This window comes from Colletotrichum abscissum (genome assembly GCF_030869225.1).
Source record: "Colletotrichum abscissum strain IMI 504890 chromosome Unknown Scaffold_2.1, whole genome shotgun sequence".
NCBI lineage: Eukaryota > Fungi > Ascomycota > Sordariomycetes > Glomerellales > Glomerellaceae > Colletotrichum > Colletotrichum abscissum.
Genome location: NW_026850098.1, coordinates 1,753,376 through 1,778,675, shown reverse-complemented (window position 1 = coordinate 1,778,675; position 25,300 = coordinate 1,753,376). Strand labels below are relative to the sequence as shown.

The following is a 25,300-nucleotide window of genomic DNA, read 5'->3' as shown; positions in this document are numbered from 1 at the left end:
GGGATAATTCTTTTTATAAAAGCGTAATTTTATTAAAGTCGATTTTAAATTTATAAAGCTAGAAAAAAACCACTATATAAGAATAAATAATTAGAATAACTAATCCCTTATAATAATACTTTAATTACTACTTAAGACCTTTATATAACCGTTATGGCTTAGTGACTAGGCCTTATTTATAATTCCGAAGGTAGTTTACTTAATCGTGCCTATGGTGCGCATAAGGCACATAGTGCTAGAAAGGACTGATCTTTCACGGTTAATCAAAAGGCCTAATGCACACCACTTCCTACCTCCCGTGCTTCCTTATAGAAACATGCTCTTCATAGCATGTGTTGACATCGTCTCTGAGAAGCTATGTATGTCTCGCCTCACGTGTAGGTCAGTGCTATGTCTAGCAACCAATCAGCATTTCCATTATTCCATCCGGAGGTATCTGACGCAGGGCAGGACATCCTCCATTAAGGTATGTCTACTAGTGTAGCTTCATCCCGACGTGTCCCCAATTTAAAATCTTTTCGACCGGGTGATACGACGAGGTACTGACGTATAGCCTATAGGAACGGTACCCATTCGCGCTCTGTAAGACGTACGCGTGGTTAGGTTCCCTAGTCTCGGCACGCCAGGGTGGAGCACTCTCCTGTTCCACACCTCATCGGACTGGACCCCTTGCGTATGTGGTCAAGGGGCTTGCGGGAAAGTGGAGACTATGCTAAGGAAAAAAAAAAAAAGTAAGAAAAAAAAAAAGGGTGCTAGCTCGCCTTTGCCTCGTCCCAGATTCTTAGTACTATGTCGTTGCCCAGCACGCAAATCCCATCCACCATCCCCCATAACAAACGAGGACGCATGTTATCACTGCACCTTCTTTCCCATCGCCCATAGTGACCTCGTCTCTGTCTCCTGGATGCACTCGTCTGAAATTCTTATCACCATTCATATCCATCCGTACATTCCATCTCTGGACAAGCCTCGTTAAAATGCCGTACAACACTCGCCGCAAATCTTTGTCTCTCCCATCGCTGGGCATTCATGTTCCAGGGAGCCATCCAAGTCGCAATCCGGCCACCGCCGCCCCAAGTCGAAGCAATTCCGAAAATGGAGGAAACCGCGTAACAATTACATCGACAACAATAACGCGGCCGAATAAGAGACAGAAACGCTCGCATGGACATGGGATAGTGCAGGGGCCGACGTCACAAAAACATACCGGAGACGCTGTAGTTTTTGATCATACGCCACCGCCGTCTCCGACAAAAAGTAACGTCGAGATGCAGGAATCCCACAGCGACTCCGAATCTGCCACTCACATGAAGATCGAGGGAATCAACGACGAGATTGTAGAAGCTACTATTGCCCAATTACAGGCCACCTGTAACCGACCTCATCTGGTGCGAGAGCTGGCAACTGTGCTTTCGCAGCAGATTCCAATTGTCAAGAAGTAAGCCACTCAGCTCCGTTCTCAAGTCGTCACAGACTTACTAACAAGTTCGTAGCTCTGCAAACCCATGCGCCATTGTTTCTTCCCGCCTCTCCGCCTACCTGAAGCGTTCCTGTTGGAGTGGTCGGGTACCTTGCCCAATGGCTAAGGAACTCGAAAAGATACACCCACGCCGGACATATTTTTATCTCACAACGCGGCCAAGACTGCCTTTCCCAGACTCTCCGGCCTTCGCTCAGCGTGTAGTCATCTCTCCATCTCTCTCCAGCATCGCATCTGGATCCGAAGATGGTGACGACATCGACCTTCGCCGGCGGGATTTAAGCCCCTCCCCCGAGGTTGATCTTTCCTCTCCTGAATTTGATGATGGTGACGACGACTTTGCCATGCCTACTACTCCCGTCGGGTCCCTACCAAGCAGCTTCCGGTACTCAAGAAGTCAACGCAGTGCCTCTCCTCCGCTGGAAAAGGATGAACGAGAGTTTACGCAAACGGCAGACGGTCTGCAGAAACGCAAGCTCGCCCGCGAACTATCTTCAACGGGCAATGGCGAGCAATCTGCCAACGCCTTTGAACCGGCTCGGGATTATGGCATGTTCGACGAGAAAACCGGCGTGGCCGTTAACAGCGGGTTGGCAAATATGCATCAGTTCATGACAAGCCCAGCCTTCAAGGCAACCGTCCCGGCGAGCGTCAGAAAGGAAAGTGACGGCGACAGCTGGTTCAAGCTAGGGGGCCTCCTAGAATGGGATCATAGCCCTGAAAGCATTGAACTTGATGAGCTCGATTGTTTGCTGGACTCTTGTTAACGGCCGTGAAATGTTGCGTGTAGCGAAGGCATGGCCCACGTCCCGTATCAGCGTACGGAGTGTCGACTGATTATGTTATGGGCAAACCAATGCCAGGTGCGGCTTGTTCTGTCGACTCTGGAATCAACTGGGCTCTCTTTTTGGAGATTTGATACTTAGCTGGCGTTGCTGGATGACGGCGAAAACAATTGTGGAACCAGGGCATACGATAGCGTGAAGTTGATTTCGTTTGGAAGTACAATTAGGGAATGGGCGGATGTCTTTCTTGTATTAGTAGTTGTAAGAGCAGCTGGTTCCGAGGAAGTTTGTGCCGGCTTGATATTGGAATTCAAGCCGGGGGGATAGACTCGACCGGGTATGATTGAAATGAAATAAACAAACCTCCCCTTTCTCTACAAGTCTTGAATTCAGCTGTTGACGCCGACTTCCCGTTGATCACCAGACTGCAATAAATGCACCATGACTCTTCGCCTGCGAGTATGGAGACCAGGGGTTGCCTAAGACACGCCCGAATCCGATACTTTCAACTCAATCCACAAGGTCGTCCCAAGCTGCGTGAAGTACGGGCGATCTACCCTTGTGACTTGAAGTCCTGGTGTACACTGTGCGGCGTTCTCGACAATCTCAGCAATGTCTCGATTCCACCAGCATCCGTATTCTGAAAGAGCAGGCGAGTTAGTTCGTGCTGATGATTATCGTGGAAGAACCAATCTTACTCTGGAAATGAGAAGCTGCAGACTTATCAAGTAGCCCATTAACAAATCCCCACCATCCTCTACCATGCTCGACTAGGACGATCTTGCCTGTGTTCGGCTTTACTTTGCTGGCCAAATCCCGAACCATTTGTTCCGGGTCGCGGACACTGCAGAGGGAAAATGTTGAACAGATGAAGTCGTATTTAGCTTGCGGACAAGGCTGCTGTGGGGGCGAGGGAATATGTTCGTGAATGTCTGATCGGAGTATTCGTAGTCTTCCTGCAAGGTAGGAAATATCATTCCACTGGGCCGGAGACGGCACAGTTTCCTTCTCAATTATTGGGTCGACATCAGCCAGCTCTGGCACAGTTTCTGCTAGCTTTTCGACAGCAACGCCGAGCATTTCATCAGAAATGTCGATTCCCGTATAGGAGATCATCGGTGATGCTTCGAACTTGGATGGTCGTGCATTGGCTTTTGGTGCTGCAAGTGCCTGAGTTGCTGAGTTCCGAGAGCTGATAATTTGACTCCAGTCGTAGAAGGGAAGGTTACGGCCGGTGCCCATGGCGACTTCGAGCACATGTCCAGAAGCCTCTGCAGCAAGCCTTTTCCGCAGAGAAGTGATACCCATTAGCCATTCCGAGCCCTCGAGACTTTGGTCAAATCTTTTAGCAGAATCCTTGGTGAAGGCGTGGGGTCGCCCTGTCGGAACTGCATCTGGCGCTGGTTCTGGGTTCTCGTGGCAGGTCGAGGAATAGAACGAGGATGCCAAAAGGCTGATATAGATTCCTAGACCCAAAGCTACTACCCCGGAGGCAAGCAAAGGTATCTTTCTGGCCTTGAAGATGGCATCGGCTGTTTCGAGAGTATTCGAAGTGGTGGGAGTGGGTTTAAGTTGGTTAGCACGACGAGTAGCGTAGCTGCAGTATGGTTAGCACTTTATGTTGGGAAGAGGATTGGTTGGACTAACGGCCGTGGAGCTCTTGCACCTTGGCCCGCGGATCGAGTTGAGGCCAGCCGTCGAGATATTGTTAGAAAGCTACAGGCAGCCCGGCGAGGGGCGCTCGTGCCGGTTGCAAAGTGTAGCATGGTTCGCAACCGCTACCAGAGCCGACACAAAGTATATTTTGGTGTTTTTAGAAGTAGTTGCGGGGGGGTTGGATGATGGCGCAGCTACCCATGGTATCACCTTGCCACGTCTGCGTCTTTACAGAAGTGGTATGCAAGAATACTGACCTTGCCTAGCGAGGTGTGATGTGTGTGTGCGCACAGCCATGGTGTTTAATGACCCGTGAGTAAAGCATCAGGTCCAGTATTCTTGATAAGATATCCTTATCAGAGGTGAATCACCTTATCTAAGGAAGCTAAGGTAGGTGCACAAATCAAGGTACCTGGCTTACGGTCATTATGTGGGACCAGGCTAGAACAGGGAGCATCCCGCCCCGGTCCCACCATGTCTTCAATTTTAATTCCCTGGGACCACGGCACTTCCGCCAAGCAGTGAGTGCCTTACCAACGGAGTTTCGGCGGAGACGCGGATGCGGTTCAGATATCGGTTTCCGTATTACGTGTAGATAATATATGGCATTGTTATGTCCTGGACAACGGGTTTGTGTTCTACCCAATCCCGGCCTGCAGATATTGAAAGCGAACGTGAGCGCTTTGGTTTGCCAAAGGCTTGGGCATACTGCCAGGTTGATAATCTATTTCCCCGTACTATGGGTCATCTCGACGTAGTCGAAGTATCGAATCTAGCTTCAGCCAACCTTTGGCGCCCCATCCTGCCACCCCTGGCTGTACATCTGGTCTGATAGACGCATACCATGAGTATGCCTTGCGGTCCATCTCACGAGGTCCAAGGCTGCTCCAGCTATCGAACAGCAGCCTGAGAGCTCCGAGGAGACGGCCAAGGTTGCGCATTCTCTCGCTATCGACCTCCGATTTGCTGACCCTCTTTTGCTTGGCTTTAGAAGCACTCCCGCCGGGATTGTCGCCAGTGGGAACACCTTCAGATTGGCCGGAAGCAAAACTTTTAAGTAGGTACGCCCGAGCCGATTCCGGGCGATAGGTAGGAATTCCGACGACGTTACCACTTGTTCCGCTGGCACTGCGGCTGCCAAGTCCATTGTCCATGTTCTGAAGATCCAGGGCCCATAAGGCCACATCATCACAGGCCCCCTGGGTCTGTGTGAATCGTAGCCTCTGGGAGAGTGCCTCTGTGACGACGTTCCGCATCAGTCTCCAGCGATCTGTGCCTAGCATCTCCCCTCCGAACCACCTAGTCAGCACTACGATCACGTCAACAATGCCGGCCTCCCTAATCAGTCGTTGTATGAATTCGCCGCAGCCAGTTTCGCCGTCGTCCTCACATGCCTCGCGTACCTCCTCCAGCCCCTTGTCTTGCTTGTCGCCTTGCCCTCTGCTCTTCACTCGATAGGCCCAGGCGTTATGCGTGGCCGTTTGTAGTTGTGGCTCGGAAAGTAGGAGGGACCTAAGGAGACCTGATGCCTGAGTGCCGTCCTCGACGTTTGCCACCCTTGCAACAAAGGTCGATGATTTGAAAGTGACCTGACGGCTGGCAGACCACTGATTTTCCGTGAACGCAATGCTGCCGAGGTCTTGCTTCGAGGAGTCTAACGGCTTCCTGTCCTGTAGACCATCACCTGAAGCCCTTCCTGGAGATTCCGGGGCTACCAAACCGCTGCCTTGCAAATCGAAGTCGCCTCTCTTGAGAACAGCTATAGCTCTGCCCATGATGTTGACCTTTGGCTGTCCTTCGCCCCACGAGCTGTCTTCGTTGGCGGCCTTGGTCAGTCCAATGCTGATGGCCTTTGACTTTGAGTTGGCGCTTACAACAGCCTGGGCCAAGCTTAGACGACTCGACATGGGCTGCATTGGCATTGTGTGCCTGAGAAGTTCCAACACAAAGGCCAACATCAGTGGCGCCCGATTGGTGTATATGGACGCCTCGGCGATCTCCTTCTCGTCCGTAACCACGGAAAGACTCAGGGCAGCCTCCATATCCTCTACACTTTGGGCAGGACCTTCGGAGTTGTCGCTGGGGTGATAACTTTTGGGACGCTTCCCACTTGGAGAGCTAAGATGATCCCCGGATCTCTTGGTATTTGCCCTCTTCAGGTGGGTCTTGCATGCGGTCTGTAAAGCCTTGGCCGACTTTGAGTCACCTAGACCACGCTCTACCAGGTCGAGCGGAGCGTCACTAATCTGCTGGATGCTACTCACATACACGTGAGATTGGTGGGATATAAAAGCAGAACCACGCACTCGATCAACATACCTTCGAAGCTCCACTGTTTGCAGTGCTTTGACCTGGCCCATTGCAGCCATCATCGTCACTCCCTTCCGAGAGGTGATGACCCTCAGCAGTTCTTGAAGATCATGTTGTGAAGCCATTTCTGAGCCGGCCAGGACTATTGTTTCATGAGTCGCTTACTGGGCGTTTATTTGTATCGGCAGCGTTGAGGAAAAAAGAGTTCACGCAGTGTGGATGGATTACTGCAATTGGCTACGCCGCGTCAAAATAAGTGAACAAATGGAAAATAGCTCCACCTGGAAGCACAGATTCATCGGTACTCACTGTGACACTCTTGACTGCATTCACCTTTGTGCCTCTGTTATACCTCACTACCTATCTCATCTGTACATCGCATTGCTTGACCGTTGGGAATTGGGGTGTTCTTATCCATACTTTCCTCTTAACGTACGCACGGATATTTCCGCCAAGAGTACAGTGCCATCCCTGATCCACGTACGCAGTAATATGTGGCTACCTACGTATGAAACACTGTACGGGTATGGTCAGGTACATCGACCTCGGGGTCTCCCCACGTCGATACCCATCGGTACGTACTATGGTATGGTGGGTAAGTTTAATCCCTGGCCGTGTATTTGCGGGCAGCGGTCCACCTGCCTAAGGGTTTGGGTAATTTGACTGGCTGAAGCACACCGTGTTGAAGTCGAAGTATCTCTGCTTACGGAGTACTGTGTAGATTGACTACGTGCGCCACAAATACTTAACAGGGGGTTTTACTATCGCCTGGTTTCGCAGTGGGTTTGTGAGAAGGTACTGATGATAAGATGATACCTTACGGTATGGTATGTGTTAGGTATGAGTAACTGCTGCCCACGGAATGTCACATGTCGGTTGAAGCAGCTGTCGTGTTGAGGAAGGTAGATAGCCTCCAATATGTATGAATGGGCAACAATCCTGCACGCCTGCCAAGCTACTCCTTCCCGTCGAGGCAATAGCTCAAGCCATCGGGAAGATTAGCAAATTCCAGCTGGCGCGGGCGAAGGATACTTAGGTATGGAAATGGCGGCGTGTCAGCCCAGCACCACAGCTTTCTCAACTGGTATGGACAAGGTACCTTAAACGCCCGGGGCTTGAGCCAGCCACCTTGCCCACCGTCATCCCTTGGCTCAGAGTAGCTCAAGCCTTGAGCTTCAAATCCACTGCGCGTCACTTTCACATCTCAACATCAACATCAAGCGTGACCAGGAGCTCTGGCCCGTTCAAAGTCAGAGCCCAAATTGCGTCGCTTCTTTCTAGAAGCGCAGGGTGCTGCCTTCAACGGCCCACTTGACTACGTTAGTCTTACCTCACGGCAAGGACGGAGCACCTTACAGGTAACCGCTCACCCCCTGCACAACGACGACACTATACACGCATAGCTTGGTGAAGCAACTAGTCGTATGCTTCGGACGACATCGCTTGTAAATCGGACGACATCATTTTACCACAACTTGCTCCCGAACCTCCAGCTGGAGCACCCCCCTCGCCTACCTTGTTTATTGAGACTACTCCCTTGAGCTCCAAGAGCATACAATCACATCTGTTCTCGGATATAATGGTACGCTCTCTGTCCAGTATAACGATTCGCTGGTCCTTGAGATTCTAAGTCTGGCGCTGGTAGGAGGTGTTGAGCAAGGCGTCTCGAGTGGCCACGTCCAAAACTGCACAGAGGACAATTGTGAACGCGAGCCTCCTCGTCGGCACGTCGTTATTTCTGCTGCCCTTTGCTGCTATCGCCTCTATCCTTTTTTTCCGCGACTACCTACCTGAGCAAGTAGTGACGACCCCAGTCCACCTCCAGTACGGGTGAGTCCTCCTCACGCTTCCCGCCTGCTTTCCGTTTGATTCAACCAAAAAGTAACCTCACCTCTAGATCAGGTGCAAATCCCTTTGGAACAGCAACCATCCCGACGTCTGCTCTGAGATCGCAGCAGGAGTATGATGTGTCCGTCACGTTGTCTATGCCTCGTTCGCCTGCCAACACACAACGAGGCAACTTCATGATTGCTATCCACCTGCTGGATGTTGGAGCCTTGTCGACGGGAAGCAACAAAATACAGCCTCATATCGCTCCTGAACCCTATGCTCATTTCGACGGAAAGACAGTCCTTTTGTCTTCAAGGCGGCCCGCTTTGGTGCCATATCAAGATCCAATGGTATCGACAGCGTCGCGAATCCTCTTCCTAGCCTACCACGTTTTGTTCTCCGATTCGGAAACTTGCGTACTGACCGTACCGATGGCCGAGCGCGTGGAGTTGGCCAGAGGCTCCTCCTTACCCGCTTCAGCGTACCTTGAACTTCAGGGCGGCCAGGATATCGAGACATACTCTGCCTCGATTACGCTGACTGCTCAACTGCGGGGATTGCGTTGGCTGATGTACAACTACCGCGTGATGACTCTGACCGCTGCCGTCCTGGTATTCTGGGCATCCGAGATCATATTCATGGCGGTGGCATGGCTGGCATGGTCTGGGCTTTCAGGATCGTCACAGGGCTCTGGCATCGGCAATGGAGGAATCGTGGAAAAGTCGTACAATAAGTCGATGGGGCAAGCCAAGCGAGAGGAAGGAAGTGGCATCGATGAGCTGTCGGATGCCCCGAGGACGTTCCCGACCTATGGGAACCAGGCTCCGTTACGGTATGAGCCTGAAGTCAAGGACGAGCAGCATGCGGGGCCTCGTGTGGAGGACCTGCTCCCGCTCGGTGGTGAGGCCGACGACGAGGAAGAAGATGACGGAAGGGGCTTCAGGGGGGACTCGGGCATTGGAACGAGTTATAGTGAGGGAGGTTCCAGTAGTGTACGGCGGAGGTCATCGCATCGAAGTTGATGAGGGGGTGCTTGCTATCTTATGGTGGTATTGTTGCTGACCTTTTGCTGAGATCTGGCGGGGTAACGTTAATACGTCGAGATATGGAAGAAAGCAAGAGACTATTGAGAGACCCCGCCGAGGATTCGGCACCCACTCATTTAATTAATTTCAACAAAGTTGCCTGCGTCGACTTCTTCGGAGTGCAACGAAACGAAGATACTAATCTTGACCGTGAGGGTTCGTTAGGCATCACGAGCACCCAAGTCGCCATCTAAAAAGGTCCAGGTGAGGTATCTTAGGTAAGCAAATGCACAGCCATCGCCCTCTGCTGATACGGTGATACCTAACAGGAGACGGGGAGGCACCTGAGCGCTGGTACGGAGCTAAGGTAAGTCGAGGCAATAAGTCGCGGCCTAGAATACCAAAACCTGCCACTGCCATGGTGTTACCTCGTGGACGGAAGTGCCAGCCCCCCCACAGTGCACCAGTGCACTTGATCCCAGCGGATGTAGGAAGCTGCACTTGCGGGAACATCCAAGCACGGACACGGGACAGCCAAGCAACATTTCCCCTCCAGGGCACTATCTTGTCGCTTCCTTGCCCTCCCACACCGCCAGCTGCCGCCGCCATTGTCTTGAGCCTTGTCCCAACTTCGACCACATCACGCTGTAGCCAACAATACTCTGGTATTTTTCAGCCGCATCATCTTCTACTTTTCAACAATTTTCTCTCCCAGATCCCGCACCTCTGTCTCTCCACTGTCGTTGGGACAATATGCGCACCATTTGTACCTAGGCCTCCTCGCCCAAGGTCTCATTGCCCCCGGTCGTCAGATCCACCACAACCAGGTCCATTCGGAGACGGTGAAGAAGAGCAATTTCTACTTCAGCTTCGACCCCATAGTCGCATCAACTGCCACCTTGTTACGCTGCAGTCTACTCGCTACCCGCCACTGCGGTTTTTGACATCGTTGAGCCACTGAGTCGCTCTTGCAAAACACCGTTGCTTGCGTCCCTCTCGACAACCACCAAGGCAAGAAGCAACCCCCCACTATTCCCACCTCGTCCGCCGTGTGCCGCACCGAATCCCGCAAACCACCCACGGAACTATCGACCCAACGACTCACCCAAACCACGGCCTTCAGCTAACATTACGCAGCTTTACCAAGCTGCCTGACTGCCGCGTTCGCAAGGAAAACCTTCAGACCGCCGCATTGTCACTGGCGACCGCGGTGCCCTTCGCCCATTCTCCTTCCTTGCTCGGACTGCGGCGCTTCTACGCGCTCTAGTCCGCTTCGCAGCCATGCCCTGCTTTAAAGGGATTGCCGTTAGCATACATGCCAACGGTGCTCCTCTTCCCGAGCATGGTATGCAAAAGCAGTCACGACTGTCACGCATCAGCACCTATATACCCGTGCCTCAGCCAAGCATCAACCCCGATTCGAACAAGCCCGAGCCTGCCAAGTTCGCCATTTCAATTACCCTCTTGACACCCGGCTTGCCGATCCCGTACTCGACTCCGAAGTCCACCGAGACGAACCCTTATCCCAAGCCCCAGTTCGTCGGAGGCCTGCCCACCGCCGCTCAAGGTCCTTCGAAGTTCTCCGGAGTCGTCAACCCCTATATTCCCATGACCAATTCTGAGAATGAGACGATAGCCGCCTACATATACTTTGACGGAAGATCCAAGGAGGAAGTCGCCACGCTTCTGCGACCGGGTGAGGAGACCTGGGTCAACAGTCGTTGGGTTCAGGTACCCGATTCTGAAGGCGGAGGTCTTGCTGAGCGCGAATTTTTATTCCGCGAAGTCGGCTTGGAGCGTTGGCTTAACGGCTTGGACCTTCAAGGTCACGATGCGGCAGAGAAGCTGGAACGTCGCCGTCAAAAGTTCGAGAAGCGACGCAGGAGACAAAAGACTACGACTGGAGCGACAAGCATGCAAGTTGAGGAAGGCCCCAACGGCCCCAGAGACACTCTGCGCTACGGTGCCGAGGACGGATCTCCTGTTGAGGCTGTCTTTGGCGAAGACGACTCTGACTCCTTATCCGACGATGACGAGATCCCCGAGGCAACTGGACAGATCAAGGTGCTGATGTTCCGTGTGCTTGCTTCTGGCGAAATAAAAAAAGGAGAATACTCTCCACAGTTCGATGCTCATGACGATGACGATGACGCGGAGTCCGGAAAGCAAGGCAATGGGAAGAGCGGCGTCGATGCTGACGTGGAGCACACTACAAGCTTTGCCAAGCCCAAGACGTTGGATCCGAAGACTATTAGTACTCAGACCGTGACGGGTATCGATGGCCCCGACAAGCCATATGCTTCTTTCACATTCTTCTACCGCGGGGAGAGTAAGTCGGCCAGTTTCTCAAGAAATGTAATAATGTTGCGTTCTAAGCGGCTAACAATGCGTAGGGCAACTCCAGAAGATTGGCATCATTGCTTCTTCAAAGGCAGCCCAGGCAACGCCGGGATCTGCCAAACGCCGGTCTGGGCAGCTAGACTTTTCAAGCCTCGGCCCCTTGAAGACCTCTGGCACCGTTGGATTTTCTGCCTTCAGAGACCAGGATACAGAGGCCACCAGACGACGGAAAGCCCGCAAGAAGAGCAATGGCAATATTGGGGGAGCTCTCAATGACGACAGTGACGACGATGACGACGAGAGTGAACTTCTTGGAAAGATGCAGGATATTGATGAAAAGGACATCAATAACAAGCTCGCCCCCGAGGACGTTAGATCTCAAGGGGAGCTTGCTGATGGTGTGAACCGTATTCGAGTATGTTTTACTCCCCACATCCTCTTGTGTAAGCTTGGCACCTGACTCCTCATAAAACAGCTTAAGAGAGCACATTCAGCCGAGCCCGACCGCTCCGAGAACGCAGGTGCCACCAATAACTCTGTAAACTCGGGCGCGTTCGGTAATCCGTTGATTGGCGCTGCAAGCGCTGCAGGCAATGGCGATGTTTCCGAGGGCGTGAACCAGGACCCTAGCAACGACGCTACGATAGAGGGAACAATTGGGAGCCCCTTGAAGAAACATCGGCCGAGTATTTCTGGCGGCGATGATCAAATCCGAGCCCAGTCAAATAACTCAGGTTTGAGCGATGTCATGAACCGTGGGGTCCCTACACAGACAAATGCGCCGGCCACCTCGGGTACCAATGTCGACGAGGAAGAGCTGTGATACTCAATCGCTTATACTGGTTCAATCAGGGATGAAAGGGGCTGCGGGAGTCTGGGTCACATGGTAGAGAGGGTCCATGACGATATCCACGCCAGGCGAGTGCGATGAATAAGAAAAGCGTCAGAGGTCCTGAAGAAGGCCTGTTCGGTGATTTTGTATGCCGTTCTGGCAAATCAGCGGCGACTCAGCTAGGTCATGACCGCACAGGAAGTCGCGAGGCCCAGCCTGCTTTCAATAGAAACGTGTATTCTTGTGTGTGTACTACTTGCTGGGTGGACATCTTTGTGTAGCACTCTGTGCCACAACTTCCAGGAATACATATCAAACAGGCATCTCGAATTAGTAACCGTGCGAAGTATTGAGAAAAAGACCTTTGGAGGGGAACGAATCGGTACCGCCTTGTTCGCTCGAAGACAAGCATGATTGTGTCTTCCTGTGGTCAGCCTCTGTTGTATTCGGCAACATCATCATTAGGATGTAGCTTAGAGAATTTTCTGCCTTGATTGTTGGTCGTAGGTCGCTGTGGAAATGGATGTCTACTCTCGCGCGTATGCAAGACTATTTGAGTGGGAGAATGGAAGTCGTGCAGAGCGAGAAGACCAACCGGGGGTGGGGGTCGGAGGCTAGGCTGAGGATACAGAGTACCACGACTATTTGTCAAGGTCTCTCTCTAAGGTATTGTCTATTTGGTCTACTTTGACTCGATCCTTGGACACCATGGCTGCCACACACAATTACCTGTACCTGAATTCGTTTCGAGACCCCGAGCCTCCGTTGCCTTAGAGGACTAAATGTGTTTATCTCTTTCATGTCGCCACGACGCCGCTTGGACGAATAGGGAATGACGGCCAAACGCTTCTAGGTCGGAATGTCCAACATACCACCAGAATTCTCATTATCGTACATTAGCATAAATACTACAGGTTCTTTTCCGTGATTTCCATGTAGAACGCCCTGTGGAAGGAATCACCGCCCATATCTCCTTTTTGTGAACCCCCAATCCGCCTGTTTTCCCGCCCGTCTTGTGCCGCGATTGATCCGAGGAACACACCTTGCCATCGCCTTGTCTTGTGAATAGACATGATTGTCAGATTGGGGCCAAATCTCTCCACAGTTTCTTATGCGCGCTGTAAAATGGCATGGAAGCGTTCAATGACCTATTTGGCGCGACATTAGTCACGGGTGAATGTCGACGGAGTCGGCTCAAGCTGCTTCACTTACCTCTGGGTTTGACTTGACGAATGGGAGATCAAAAAACATGTACTTCTCGTTCTTGAGCAACTCAACAACTGTCACCATGAGACCCCAGGGTTGGGGCCAGTAGCCGATCAGGCGTTCCCAAAGCACGCGAGTGATTTGCTGCCTGATCTCCGTCTCCTCAGGGTCATTCATGTCCTGGCCGAAGATCTCCAGTAAGATACGGCTGAAGTAGTTGGTATGGGCATTGGGGAACCGCAATTGGTTTGCAATGCTGGTGATGAGGTAGTAGCGGGCCTCAGGAGGCAGCTCGTGAAGCAAGATGGACATTGTGGCCACATCTGATGAGGCTGGATTGAAGACATCCGTACCCTTCTGAGTTGACTGCTGGACAGCATAGTTGCCGACATGAAGAGTGACCGCCTCGACCACTCGCAAATTGGCATTGATGGGCACATGCCCAAAACCGGTATCAGGTCGCTGGCTTTCGACAATGGCTCGCGTGATGTGTGCTAATGTATCCTCAGACGGGCCGTTCTGCAGCGCGTGGTCAAGGACATCGAGCAAGCCTAAGTCGCGCAGAATAGACGCAGAGTTGTCTAGACATTCAGGGGAGTCCCTGGCACCATCTACTCTATCAGCTTGCAGACCGGGAAACGAAGGATCCGGCATCTTAGGATGGGCTGCTGGGTTCGCTGTCAATATGGCGTTGAGAAGCTGCTTGCAGTGAGGAGGGACACTAGCTACGAGTTGATGTGAGTGTGCCGCGAGGTAGTCCGAGTAGTCGTGCTGTAGAATAACGAGTAGCTTGAGGGTGGCTCGATAAATCTCTCGCGCTACATTGGAGGGCTCGATCGCTTTGACTTGTTCGCCAATATGTTCCAGGAGCAATTGCAGGAGTCTGGTAAACGCCACCCACCCGGAGCGATCCTTCATTACTGCAGGCAAGAAAGCCCGATGCTGGAGGAGGGAGAGCCAGCCGAAAACGAAGCCAGGAAGATATTTCGGTCCGAGGTCTGCGAGTCTGGCAGCGAATTTCAGGAACAGCTCCGATCTCTCTGACTCGGGGAGCTGCTCTGCAGTAGAGCTGATTTCGTAAAGGAGAACCGACAACAGACGATGGAACACTCTCTGGTTGAAGTGATCCGCGCGCTTCACATGGTGATGGTTAAGCACGAGAGTGATAAAGGCCAAGACAGAATCCAAGTAGACCGCTCGGCTTGGCGTCGGAGTAGGCTGTGCTTCACCGTGAAGTCTGATAAAAATGTTAATCATCTTTGCGAGGGCATCCACAGCGAGGAAGGCATCCGTCAGGGTTCCCGTCGAATGGACGAAGTGCTCAAACCTGTCCACCGACATGTCTGTTGCGATTCTGAGGAAAACAAAAAGGTCGTCCTTGCTCTTGACAACACCTCTGATTTGCATCTGCTGCACGAACATGATGGACGAGGTCTCCGATCCGTCAGGGTTGTTGCAAAGATGGATCCATTCGTCAAAAACATATTCCATTTGGTCCTGCTGAAGTGCGCCTTCGCTCTCCTGTTGCGCAGTTTGAGGCAGTGTTTGACCAGAGAGCTTCGCCTTCAAGCGCTGTCCGATAGCGGAATCTGGCTCGTCCTGTATCCAGGACCAGGCAGCCTCGAGTGTCCGAACAAAGTCGCCATAAAGCGCCATTGGCCGGCTGCCGAGGAGAGTCAGATCAACCATCTGGTCTAAGAAGTCTAGCGAGCCTTCTTTCCTTTGCTGCAGCGCTTTGGACATGGATAAATCAATGTTTCTCCAGTCGAGGAGGTCGGTGCGCAGCAGTGCAGCGAGAAGTGGCATTTGGAGGAAGGTGGCTCCAGACTGTTGGCGGAAGTGGGCAGTGACGCGGTTGTTCAGCGTTGGGCCAGAAATCTTCCGCAACGTCTCCAGGACATGGACCAGGCTTTCCAAGGCTAAGTTGTCATCAATCGGGCTGAAAATGAGCTGGATAATTTGATCAGCAGCAAAAACAGCAAACTCGTCTGAAGTCTGCGATGCCTTGATCATATGCTGAACCAATGCATCAACCACATCTAGGACGGGATGTGGCCTCGGGAGGTCGGCGAAGTGTTCCTCGCGCGCTTCGGTCGCCACGCGCTGCAGTTCCATGAGAAGCTTCTGGACGCGTTCAATCAAAGCGCGGCCGTCCATTTGGAATGCTTGGGGCCTCGCGGTAGGCATCGCTCCATTGTGAACGGGGGCGTACTGCTGAACCTGAGAGCCGAGGTGTTGAACGGCTGGTGCATCTGCCGTAGCTCCCAGGCTGGGTACTGTGGAGAACTGGTCTTGGAGAACTTCGTTGGCAAGCGATCTAGTCGCATCAGAAGCGGAGGGTACGTGAGATGGAGCATTAGAAGTGGTGGTCCGAGGCTGGCGGGCGAAGTCCTCGTATATGGCCATCTGTTCAGGGTTGAGGCCGCCCATGCTTGGCGACAACTTGAACGGGTTGGGAATCGTCCACGCCCACCGACTGAGAGAGGCATCCACATATGGCTCATTAGGGCGCTGAAGGCGATGACGACGGCGTGCTTCCAGTTCAGGCTCAATCATCTCCTCAATCTCCGGCACAGCTCTCTCCTCAGCTTGCTTCTCGATGATGTTGCATGCCAGATCAAGATTTGAGTTCACACACATGATGATAGTGCCTTCCGGTAACCCTTGCGGTAAATCATTAGATGAGTTCCTCATATAATTTGTGAAGTTGGCTCTCAACGGCTCCTTAGAGGTCACCAGCGCCAAACTTCCGGCAGTCGCCTTCACCATGCTGATGGCTGATGTCCTGACCCTGTTCTCATCAGGCTCAGTCGCAAAATCTTTGTGAATCATTTGCTGGGTGGAAATGGCAGCAATCGTGACGGATCGATCTACCACAGGCTGTATGATGTCTTGCAAAGCCTGCGTAAGAGCAGTCCGAACAATCTCGTGCAGTCGGGTAGCCGTTACCACCATTTCGTTCGTAGGCGGAATGTGAATGAGCGGGCCAAGATCTGGGATTGATGCAGCAATGACCTGAGGAGAGAGGCCAGCTGTGACACCCGTGGAAATCCCGTTAAGGGAAAGATTTTCAAACGTCTCCAAAGCGTCTTGGGAAACCAGCTCTTGTGCATCTTCGACAGCGGCACGGTTGAGAATCTCGCCGGAAGGCTCGATACTTTTGTGGTCAAGGTTAAGACCCTTGCACAACACTTCAATCTCGAACTTGAGATTGAGCTTCAGCTCAGCATGGTGATATAACTCGATGAGCAAGTGAATGATATCCATCAACCATGGGTTCGGTGGCCGAAATACGGTTGAGTTGACTCCCTGGAGAATGACTTTGCAAACGAAGGGAATGACCACGATGAGCCTTTTCGTGTCGTGAGCCTCGATCAAGAGCTGTTTGAAGGCAATGTTCTTGTGCTTAATTGGCTTATCGCGAGCCAGAGTGAGAAGACCAAGCCAGCCTCCAAGATTCTTGAGGTGTGACCGTTCGGTCGAGTTCTGCATGGTGGCCTCCGAGTTGAGCATACGAGCCACGCTCACGTACGTCTCTCTCAAAACCTCTCCCCACAGAATCTTGTCTTCGAACAGCTTGACCAGTTCAAGGTAGACTTGGTGATAATTAGGCTGCATCTTGGCTCGCTCCTCGACCAGATGGCTTGCAAACCATTGCTGATAACGATGTTCCAAAATTTCCCGCAACTCTTGACACATGGTTTGAAGGGTGGTCTCGGTAAGATTGTTCAGTACGAACTGAATCTTGCCTTGTGTATCGCTTGATGGCTCCTCGCAATCGACTCCAGGCGAACGGTCAGATGCGTTGATAGACTGGAAGGGCTGCGGTTGACGATCCGTCGGTCTGCCTTCGGGTACGTTACCGTTCGAAAGAGACTCGCTATTGACATGAGCTGAAGGCATAACGCCGTTGCGCGATCGTGCAAGCTCATCCTCGTGGTCTCGAACCACGTCTTCAGCCTTCTTCCAGGCCTCGGTACCTTGTAGGCCGGGTATCTGCAGCAATTGTCGACAGAAGCCGGGCCATTCCCGGAAGCGAGAAAACAGTTGCATCAGGGCCTGCAGTCCAAATTTGTACATCGAATCCTCTGGGGAATAGTCTCTGACAGCCTCAAGAATCATGCCAAGACCAATCTTGAGCGGGAGATCCGAGATAAGCTTGTGGGAGATGATGCCACCGAAAAGCACTGCGGTTGTTGCGAGTGCCTCTAAGGGATAATCGACATAATGAGCGTATTCATCGAACAGGCCGTGGATCATGCATGCGAACACGTCTTGATCTAGAGGATCGCGAGAATGTTTGTACCGATCCAGGACCTCGACGATGTTGCGGACTTGAATTTCGTCCCCGTACATCTTCTTGTAATGTTCTTCCATCTTACTGTTGGCCCCGGTAGGCAAGGCGTTCCCATCTTTGCCGTTGGCGTCAATGATATCGTCGAAGCCTTCGCCATAGTTGATCAATCTAGGGTAGACCGTGATGCAAGATCGCTGCACCATGATGAGATCCTGCAAGGGAGTCTTGGGGAGAAAGTCCTCCAGAATTTGCAGAAAAGCAGCCACTGTCCTCACTTGGAGAGTGGTACTAGATTTGACGGCAGCTTGGCCATCAGGGGGGCGCTGGAATTGCAATTCCAAGTTTGCTTTGATCAGCAAAAACTGGAGCAAAGACCGCGCAATCTCGTTGCTTCTCTCGGAGTTGAGTCGCGCCCAATTAACCAAGTCAAGATAACCCTCGGCATGAGCAAGCGCTGCAAGATCGAGTCCAAACCCATTTGATAGGTATACAAGCTCGTCGAGCCACTTGTGTTTCAAGGCATGCTCAAAAATCAAGGGAAGGTCGGTTGGTTTAATGGCATGTGCCTCAATCAGCCGCTGAATCACCCACTCCTTGTCCTTCTTCCACAGGCTGTCGAGAACAAAATCATATTCCGTTGATCGTTTGTAGAGGAAGCTTTCGAAAAGAGAGTTCAGCGTATCGACTGCCATCGTTGGCCATGGTTTCGGCACTCCAAACGCGGAAACGACGAAGATGTCTAGGTTAGGTACCACGACTTCCTGGAACAGGCGCTTGGCTTCGACGCTTTGCGACGCGTGGACTGAGTGAAGGGCAACATGAAACACGGCCGACAGTGCCTCAACAGACACCAACGCGTGCTTGGCCGCGAACGCCGCGCGTTGCTGAACCTCTGGGGCAGATTGCACGTAGGTTTCCAGTGTCAGCGTTGGAATCAAACCCGGGATTGTACTGGCGTCAAGCTGATCCGGCTGAAGTGAGGCGAACGCGCATATGAAAGACAGTTGGGTTTCTGGATGTTCCCAGTTTCCACCCCATAGCTTCTGGATATCAAATGTTTGATCATCTTCAGCGATCGGGAGCAACGCATTGTATAGACGGAGAAATTGCCGGGAGGAGATTCGAGCGGATCGCTGATCGAAGTATGAAACCACGTCTTGCCACCTAAATGACGAAGGTAGAACTCGACGGAGGGCTGCCGCAAGAATCGACGGGTCATAACGGGGTGTCTGGCTGATAGTGCTGTAAGTCAGGGCGATTGACACCTGCTCTTCACTGAGCTGAACATTCTGAGGCCGACTTTGCAGGTATGAGACGCAACTCTCCTCATCTCTAGTAAAGTCGCCGCCCGTTCTTTGGATGTATGTTGCCAGAGCATTTGGAGGTTTGTCGGCCAGCACTCTAACCAAATCAAGCGCGGCAAGCACTTCAGAGGGCGGCGGAGCCTGGTCCCCGTGCCACCTTGCCTGGACCTTGTAGGCTAGTTCGGACTTGGACGCGGCGTTGAAGTTTGGTGGCTGATACTGAATGAAGCGATCGACGAGTACAGCGATGAAGGAATCGGTCAAATCTGCGTGCTCTTCTAGTTCGCGCCGGGCAAGAATGTTCACGAAGGTCGGGAAATTCGTGGATAAGATGGCATCGGCTGGATTTGAGTAGTCAGCATTAGGAACATTTGTTTCCCACGACAATAGGACAACCAACCCTTGGTCTTGAGGTCGGACCTTGATCCTGTCTTGAAGGCTAGCGCCAATATCGTCTTTTCGAGAGCATCCAACTTGAATGCTTCCATGAAAGTTGACATGTCAAAGTCACGGAACAAGTCTTCTGTGCCGGTTTCGATAGACTCAGCAATCTTGTTGGCTTGATTGGCGTCGTGGGAAATCTTCTTCATCTCGCTCATGAGAAGGTGAAAATTGCCATTGGTTCCCGGCCGTGTATGTCCGTGGAAGATATGGCCAGCATGGGCAGCGACAAGGCGCGTAAAATACTTCGCAAAGACCTCCATTCCGTGTTCATTGATGAGCTAAGGAAGATGTTTACGTATCAGCAATGATCTAGCGTTAGACCGAATTTGAAATAATTTGGTTGCAAGCTCGACGTGGGTGGGAAGGCTACCTTTTGTAGTTGTTCTGCTTGTGTCTCCCACTTGGCGCGGTCCTTGTCTTCCTTGATAGCACCGAGGAGGAGATATACTTGGGCGACAGCAATTTTGACCAGGGAACTTGGCCCTGTCGGACTACTCGTACTTGGACTTGCGCCTGCAGTCAACCCAGCGGATTGTGATGGATAGGTTGAGTGCCAAACTCCAGTGTGCAGTGTCTGTGAAGGATGTGGAGAGAATGATCCCGACCTTGGTTGTGGGACCATGGGAGAGTATTGCGTATCGGGGCGGAAGAAGTTTGGAAGGAGGAGGAGTCCGTTCTACAGCAAGACCAGACTAGACCAACTTCCTCGCTGGAGGCTTCCGTTATCGAGCCACCAAACTAACTATCTCGCGATCGACTACGCCCACATCAACGACGAGCACTTCCAGAACTGTGAATGTGGCCGTCGGCGTGACGAGGCGGGCAACAAATGCCGCAGCTGATGCGCGAGTGCGACGAGGAAGATGAATGGGTGGAGGCGAGGATGCGTAGGCCGTGTCCGAATCGTTGCTGATGCGATGGAGGTATCGAGCAAAGGAGGGGAGGGGACCTGGCACTTGAGCCAGGTCGACCGAGACCGCAATCAAGATGCCCACCGATGTTCGGGCGGGGATCGATGAACGGCTTCTGGAACTAGCTCGCTATTGCCGGAGGTTGAGGAGGAGGATGGGAGGGGAATGGAGAGAGGGAGAGTTCGTAGAATATGCGACGTTGATCGATCGGGAACGTCTGTCGTACGGTGCTTGACAGCTTCGCAAAAAGAGAAGAAATTAGAGCCTGGCTGGTTTGAAAGGTACGTGAGGACGTGGAGGCTACCTATGGTTGCCGGTAGGGGATTGGCTTGGACATGCACAAGGCGGAGAATGGACGGCACCTAAGGGAAAATGTGCCTTACCTAAGGTACCTGACCTCATGGGCGAAGGCATACAGTGGAGGGAGGGTAAGGAACCTGATGGCAGGAATCTACCTCCAGGCAAGGTCGGGTGGTACCTACCTTACCCAGGCCAGGCAGGTACCTAAGGTAAGGTACCTTAAGGTGCCTTACGCAGTTAGGTAGGCAAGGTGACAGTCTGTGTGCATCTACACCGCCTAGGACGGTCATACTTGAGGCACCAAGGGCAGCCCAGATACAGCCGGCCCGGCATTGTAAAAAAGTAGATGGCCCTCAGACAACATGCTTTACCTACCTTAGGTACCTTGGCACGTCTAGGCGCGCTGCAGGTAGGCATGACCCTAAGGTAGCTCGGTTAGAAAGATATCGAGTCTCTTCTAGACGTAAGCTGGCCTCTTTAGTGCTTGATTCAACGAAGATACCAAGGTAGATAGGTAGGTAAGGTATCCAATTTCCGTACTGCTGGAGAGCCTATGGTTGCACGTGACCTGCCAGAGGTCTCGACCTGGGGAGAAGTAACTAAGATAGCACCCTCACAGGGAGAGGCATCTAGGAAGGTACTTACTGCGAAGGCATTCAGTATTGGGCTAACTACCCCGAATGCCCTTGGGCCTTTTACGTAGTATGCCTGCCTGCCTTGGTACCTAAGGTGCCTACCACCCCCGCTCTCGTCCTGCCCGCCTGAGGTACTTTCTTTGCTACCGAAACGGATACCTTATTACAGGTGATTTCCCTAAGGCAGACATGCTTGACGTACGAACACGCTAAACTCAGCCTAGCCATCCACTGACACTTGAGTAGGTCGCCTTATGTAATGAAATGGTTACTCGGCAACGGTACCAAACAATATTACCTTGGCCGTCTGCTCATCAATCGACCGACCCGTCGCCCGAATACAGCTATTGACGCCAACGTGGCTCTCAATCAACTCCAGCTTTCCAACACCAAAATTCAGAAGCGACACATTGAGGTTGTGCGCAAAGATACCCAAAGGCTGTTAATGAACCTTGATTCATTTTTCTACTATTTAGTAGCCCGGATCGACCGCATGCAACGCCATACCTCTCTTGAGTCTGTTCCTTATTTAAAGGCGTTAACGCACTCGTAGGCATCATGCCTACATCGATGGCGGATGGGCCAAGTGTGGCTCTATCATGTATGTTGGGGTTCTATATGTCTGCAGCAAAGCAGGAGCTTACCGACCCGACATTTAGTTGCGAACAACTTCTGGGGAAAGGAAGATGCTGGTGTAGGCCCTTTGCTGGACCGCATGCTCGCTGCGAAGCAAACATGTGATGAATTGAAATCTTTCTACAGCGGCAAGTAACACGACTGGATCTGTCACAGCCGAAAGCTAATGTCCAGTGCAGCTCGTGCCTCTATCGAAGACGAATACTCCCGAAAACTACTCTCTTTGTGTCGAAAATCATTAGGATCCCATGAGTCAGGAAGTCTGAAGGTTTCCCTCGACACCGTTCGAGGCGAGGTCGAATCGATGGCGAAGCAACATCAGAACATCGCAGCGCAAATGAAGACAGAATTGGAAGAGCCTCTTGCCGCTTTCGCGGGTGGTATGAAGGAGAGAAGGAAGATTGTGCAAAACGGCATTGAGAAGATCCTTAAGACGAAGATACAACAAACACAGCACGTCAATAAGGTCAGTTCTGATGATGCCCCCAAATCCGAATTGGCCCATGAGTCTTCCGGGGTCGGGTCTCGAGACGAGTCACGCACTGACGAATACGATAGACGCGGGACCGATTCGAGCAGGAGTGTCTCAAGATCAAGGGCTACCTCGCTCAGGGTCACATGGTTATGGGCCAAGAGGAGCGGAAGAATAAGGCGAAGCTAGAGAAGACGCAGATCAGCGTTGCGACGTCTAATACTGAGTACGAGAATGCTGTGAAGGCACTTGAGGACACGACAGTGAGGTGGAATCGAGAGTGGAAGGCAGCTGCGGACAAGTTCCAAGATTTGGAGGAAGAGCGTCTCGACTTCACAAAAAGTAGCTTGTGGACGTTCGCCAACATATCTTCCACTGTCTGCGTCAGCGATGATGCCTCTTGCGAGAAGATCCGTTTGTCACTGGAGACCATGGATGTTGAAACGGACATTATCAGCTTCATCAAAGAACAAGGAACGGGCCAAGAGATCCCAGATCCGCCAAAGTACATCAATTTCTGTCGAGGAGATGTTAACGACACGCAATCGGAAACGTCGGACGACGACAGCTACTCCGTTGCCCAATTTCCAAGGAGTATAAACCCGGCATTCAGATCATCTTCACCGCAACCCTCTACATACGAATCGCACCACGATCCCAATTCAAGTCTTGCTCAGGACCTAGGACACAAAGATCCACCTTCGGCTACTCCCAGAACCGTTGTTGCTCCTGATTCAAGGCGTCAAGATGCAAGCCCTCCTACGACTAGGCAACTCGCTCATGACACAGCACCAAAGGATGCCAGCTCCTCTTCCAGAGGGTTTGGATTAGATTCGGGCCACAAGGATGCGAGCCCAACCGCAAGGAGCTATCTGCAAGACACGGGTCGGCGAGAAATCTTACCCCCTCATACTCGCGAAGCACCAGTTGCTGTACAGAGACCTTTGGACAAATCGCGGCAGGCAGCCCCGGCTGCTCACCCTCCGGCTCAACAGCAGCAGCAGCAACCAAGCCGGCCTTCTCTTGATATGAGTCAGCGTGGATCATTTGCACCAGTCCCTCATGATCCGTACCCTCTCGACGGCATGACAATGCTTTGCCGTACCGGCCCACCCTCGGAGCGTAGCTCGCACCCGCCCTCAGCCAGGCCTTCGAGCCGCGATTCCCTCAGCGATTACTCGAACCCAACCTCGCTTTCAAGCCAAGAGCCAGCAAGCGGTAAAGTATCGCCTCTTAAGCAGGAACCAGTGAGTGGAATTCCTGTCTCGGATAAACAAGTTCTCAAGAAACGGAGTGGCTTCTTCCAAAATCATAGTCCATTCCGTCGCAAGAGCACAAAGGAATCACCAGGCTCGCCGGCGACCAGAAACACCTGGCACCCAGTGACAACTCAAGGAAGTCCGGCTCGAAGGCCCCAACTGCAGACTCAGGAGACATCGAACCTGCTAGGAGACAGATCAACCATGAGCCCAGAGCCAATTGATGCAAATGCTAGTCTCGCATTGAACGTTGGGCAGAATGTTTTTTCCGTCACAACTCCAGACTTGGAGAAGAGAAAGGGATCCAATGTTCCGGCCGCTCAGCCTGAGACGGATCCAATTGCCCTAGCCCTGGCCGAGCTCAAGGGGGTTGGCGTAGGAAAGCAGTCCAGCGTGCGCGTTTCAGCAGACCGCTATCACGGCATTGCTACTCCGACGCCCGGTTCCCAGCCGTTCTCCAGGTCGGTCCCGGCGGTGGGAAGCAGCAATGCAACGGCCGGAGGACTTCGAGGCACGCCGCCACCCTATGATCAGCAAGTCGTGCAGAGACTTGGAGTACCACCCCAGGCGGTGACAGCAAAGGCCATGAAAGAGACATCGGCCAAATTTACCGACCAGACCCGTAGCATGTTCAACCCGGCCAACCGCCCTGGGTCAAGCTACGGTGGAACGGCCAGCTCGCGGCCAATGACACGAGGTAGCGACGTTCCTCGGGCAGCATCACCTGCCCCCCTTCGAAGCGCTTCCCCGAGAACTGCACCAACGGAAGACATGCGAAGCGGCTACAGAAGCACCCCTCGCACTGCTTCGCCGAGAGCTGGGCCAGCCGAGGATACTCGAGGTGGTTACCGATCAGCGTCTCCTAATCCGCAAGGTTCTCTGGGGCGAGGCTCATCACGAATGAGCAACGTACCCAGAAGGGGGTCAGAACAGCCCTACTACCAGAAGTCACCTAACTCAATGTCGAGAGCGGCGTCTCCGGTTCCTTACTTGGAGAAGATGAGACCGGGCAGCAGCCATGTCGCCAATGAATTAGCTGTCCAACTCGCGCCTGTAGGTGATGAGGGCTATGGATCAGTCCGTGGCCGTGGTGGGAGTCGACCTGGAACGAGCTCCAGCAATCGGGCCATGGGACTCTACGAAGGCGGCGGACCACCGGGACAAGGCGAGTCGAGACAGCGTAGCAAGAGCGTGGCAGACCCATCTCGGCAATATACTCGAGATGGCCGGCCCATTTTGCATTTTGGTAAGTGCTAGCCCTATAACAAGAAGGCGGAGAAGAAGAAGACGGTGCTAACTAGGTTGCAGCAAGGGCTTTGTACGTTTACCAGGCAGCCATCCCAGAAGAACTAGGATTTTCCAAGGGGGACCTTCTTGCCGTCCTGCGTCACCAAGACGACGGGTGGTGGGAAGCTGAAATTCACGGGAGTAATGGACGCATGGGGCTGGTCCCAAGCAATTACCTTCAGCCGTGTTAGAGAAGTTGGGGTTCTCAGGGAGCAGAGTGGTACACGAATGGCCGAGTTGATGAAGATTCATGACATGAGCGAGATTCTCGGGAGTTTTCGAGCTTTGATA

At 52.5% G+C, this 25,300-nt stretch overlaps 6 protein-coding genes across 6 annotated transcripts; 4 read left to right on the top strand and 2 right to left on the bottom strand.

The window, feature by feature from the left end:
* Positions 1–977: 977 nt before the first annotated feature.
* Positions 978–2,247, top strand: CABS01_01258 (mucin; the record flags this gene model as incomplete). The annotated part of the gene is made up of 2 exons (XM_060534638.1): positions 978–1,438; positions 1,494–2,247. 2 exons carry the CDS (start codon positions 978–980, stop codon positions 2,245–2,247), a joined length of 1,215 nt encoding a protein of 404 aa, XP_060401716.1.
* A 497-nt stretch (positions 2,248–2,744) lies between these two features.
* On the bottom strand, positions 2,745–6,356 carry CABS01_01257 (uncharacterized protein; the record flags this gene model as incomplete). Its single annotated transcript, XM_060534637.1, has 4 exons — positions 2,745–2,905; positions 2,964–3,862; positions 4,765–6,177; positions 6,241–6,356. 4 exons carry the CDS (start codon positions 6,354–6,356, stop codon positions 2,745–2,747), a joined length of 2,589 nt encoding a protein of 862 aa, XP_060401715.1.
* A 1,454-nt stretch (positions 6,357–7,810) lies between these two features.
* CABS01_01256 (uncharacterized protein) lies at positions 7,811–9,083 on the top strand (the record flags this gene model as incomplete). Its single annotated transcript, XM_060534636.1, has 3 exons — positions 7,811–7,813; positions 7,877–8,061; positions 8,129–9,083. The coding sequence occupies 3 exons, from the start codon at positions 7,811–7,813 to the stop codon at positions 9,081–9,083; spliced, it is 1,143 nt and encodes a 380-aa protein (XP_060401714.1).
* A 719-nt stretch (positions 9,084–9,802) lies between these two features.
* CABS01_01255 (uncharacterized protein) lies at positions 9,803–12,249 on the top strand (the record flags this gene model as incomplete). Its single annotated transcript, XM_060534635.1, has 4 exons — positions 9,803–10,022; positions 10,258–11,415; positions 11,480–11,841; positions 11,902–12,249. Coding segments are annotated over 4 exons (2,088 nt in total), but the record flags the coding sequence as incomplete, so codon positions are not given.
* Positions 12,250–13,367: 1,118 nt separating this feature from the next.
* Positions 13,368–19,769, bottom strand: CABS01_01254 (CCR4-Not complex component; the record flags this gene model as incomplete). Its single annotated transcript, XM_060534634.1, has 3 exons — positions 13,368–13,406; positions 13,471–19,406; positions 19,466–19,769. The coding sequence occupies 3 exons, from the start codon at positions 19,767–19,769 to the stop codon at positions 13,368–13,370; spliced, it is 6,279 nt and encodes a 2,092-aa protein (XP_060401712.1).
* Positions 19,770–21,913: 2,144 nt separating this feature from the next.
* CABS01_01253 (uncharacterized protein) lies at positions 21,914–25,200 on the top strand (the record flags this gene model as incomplete). The annotated part of the gene is made up of 5 exons (XM_060534633.1): positions 21,914–21,956; positions 22,015–22,092; positions 22,171–22,457; positions 22,550–24,968; positions 25,031–25,200. The coding sequence occupies 5 exons, from the start codon at positions 21,914–21,916 to the stop codon at positions 25,198–25,200; spliced, it is 2,997 nt and encodes a 998-aa protein (XP_060401711.1).
* Between the last annotated feature and the right edge of the window lie 100 nt (positions 25,201–25,300).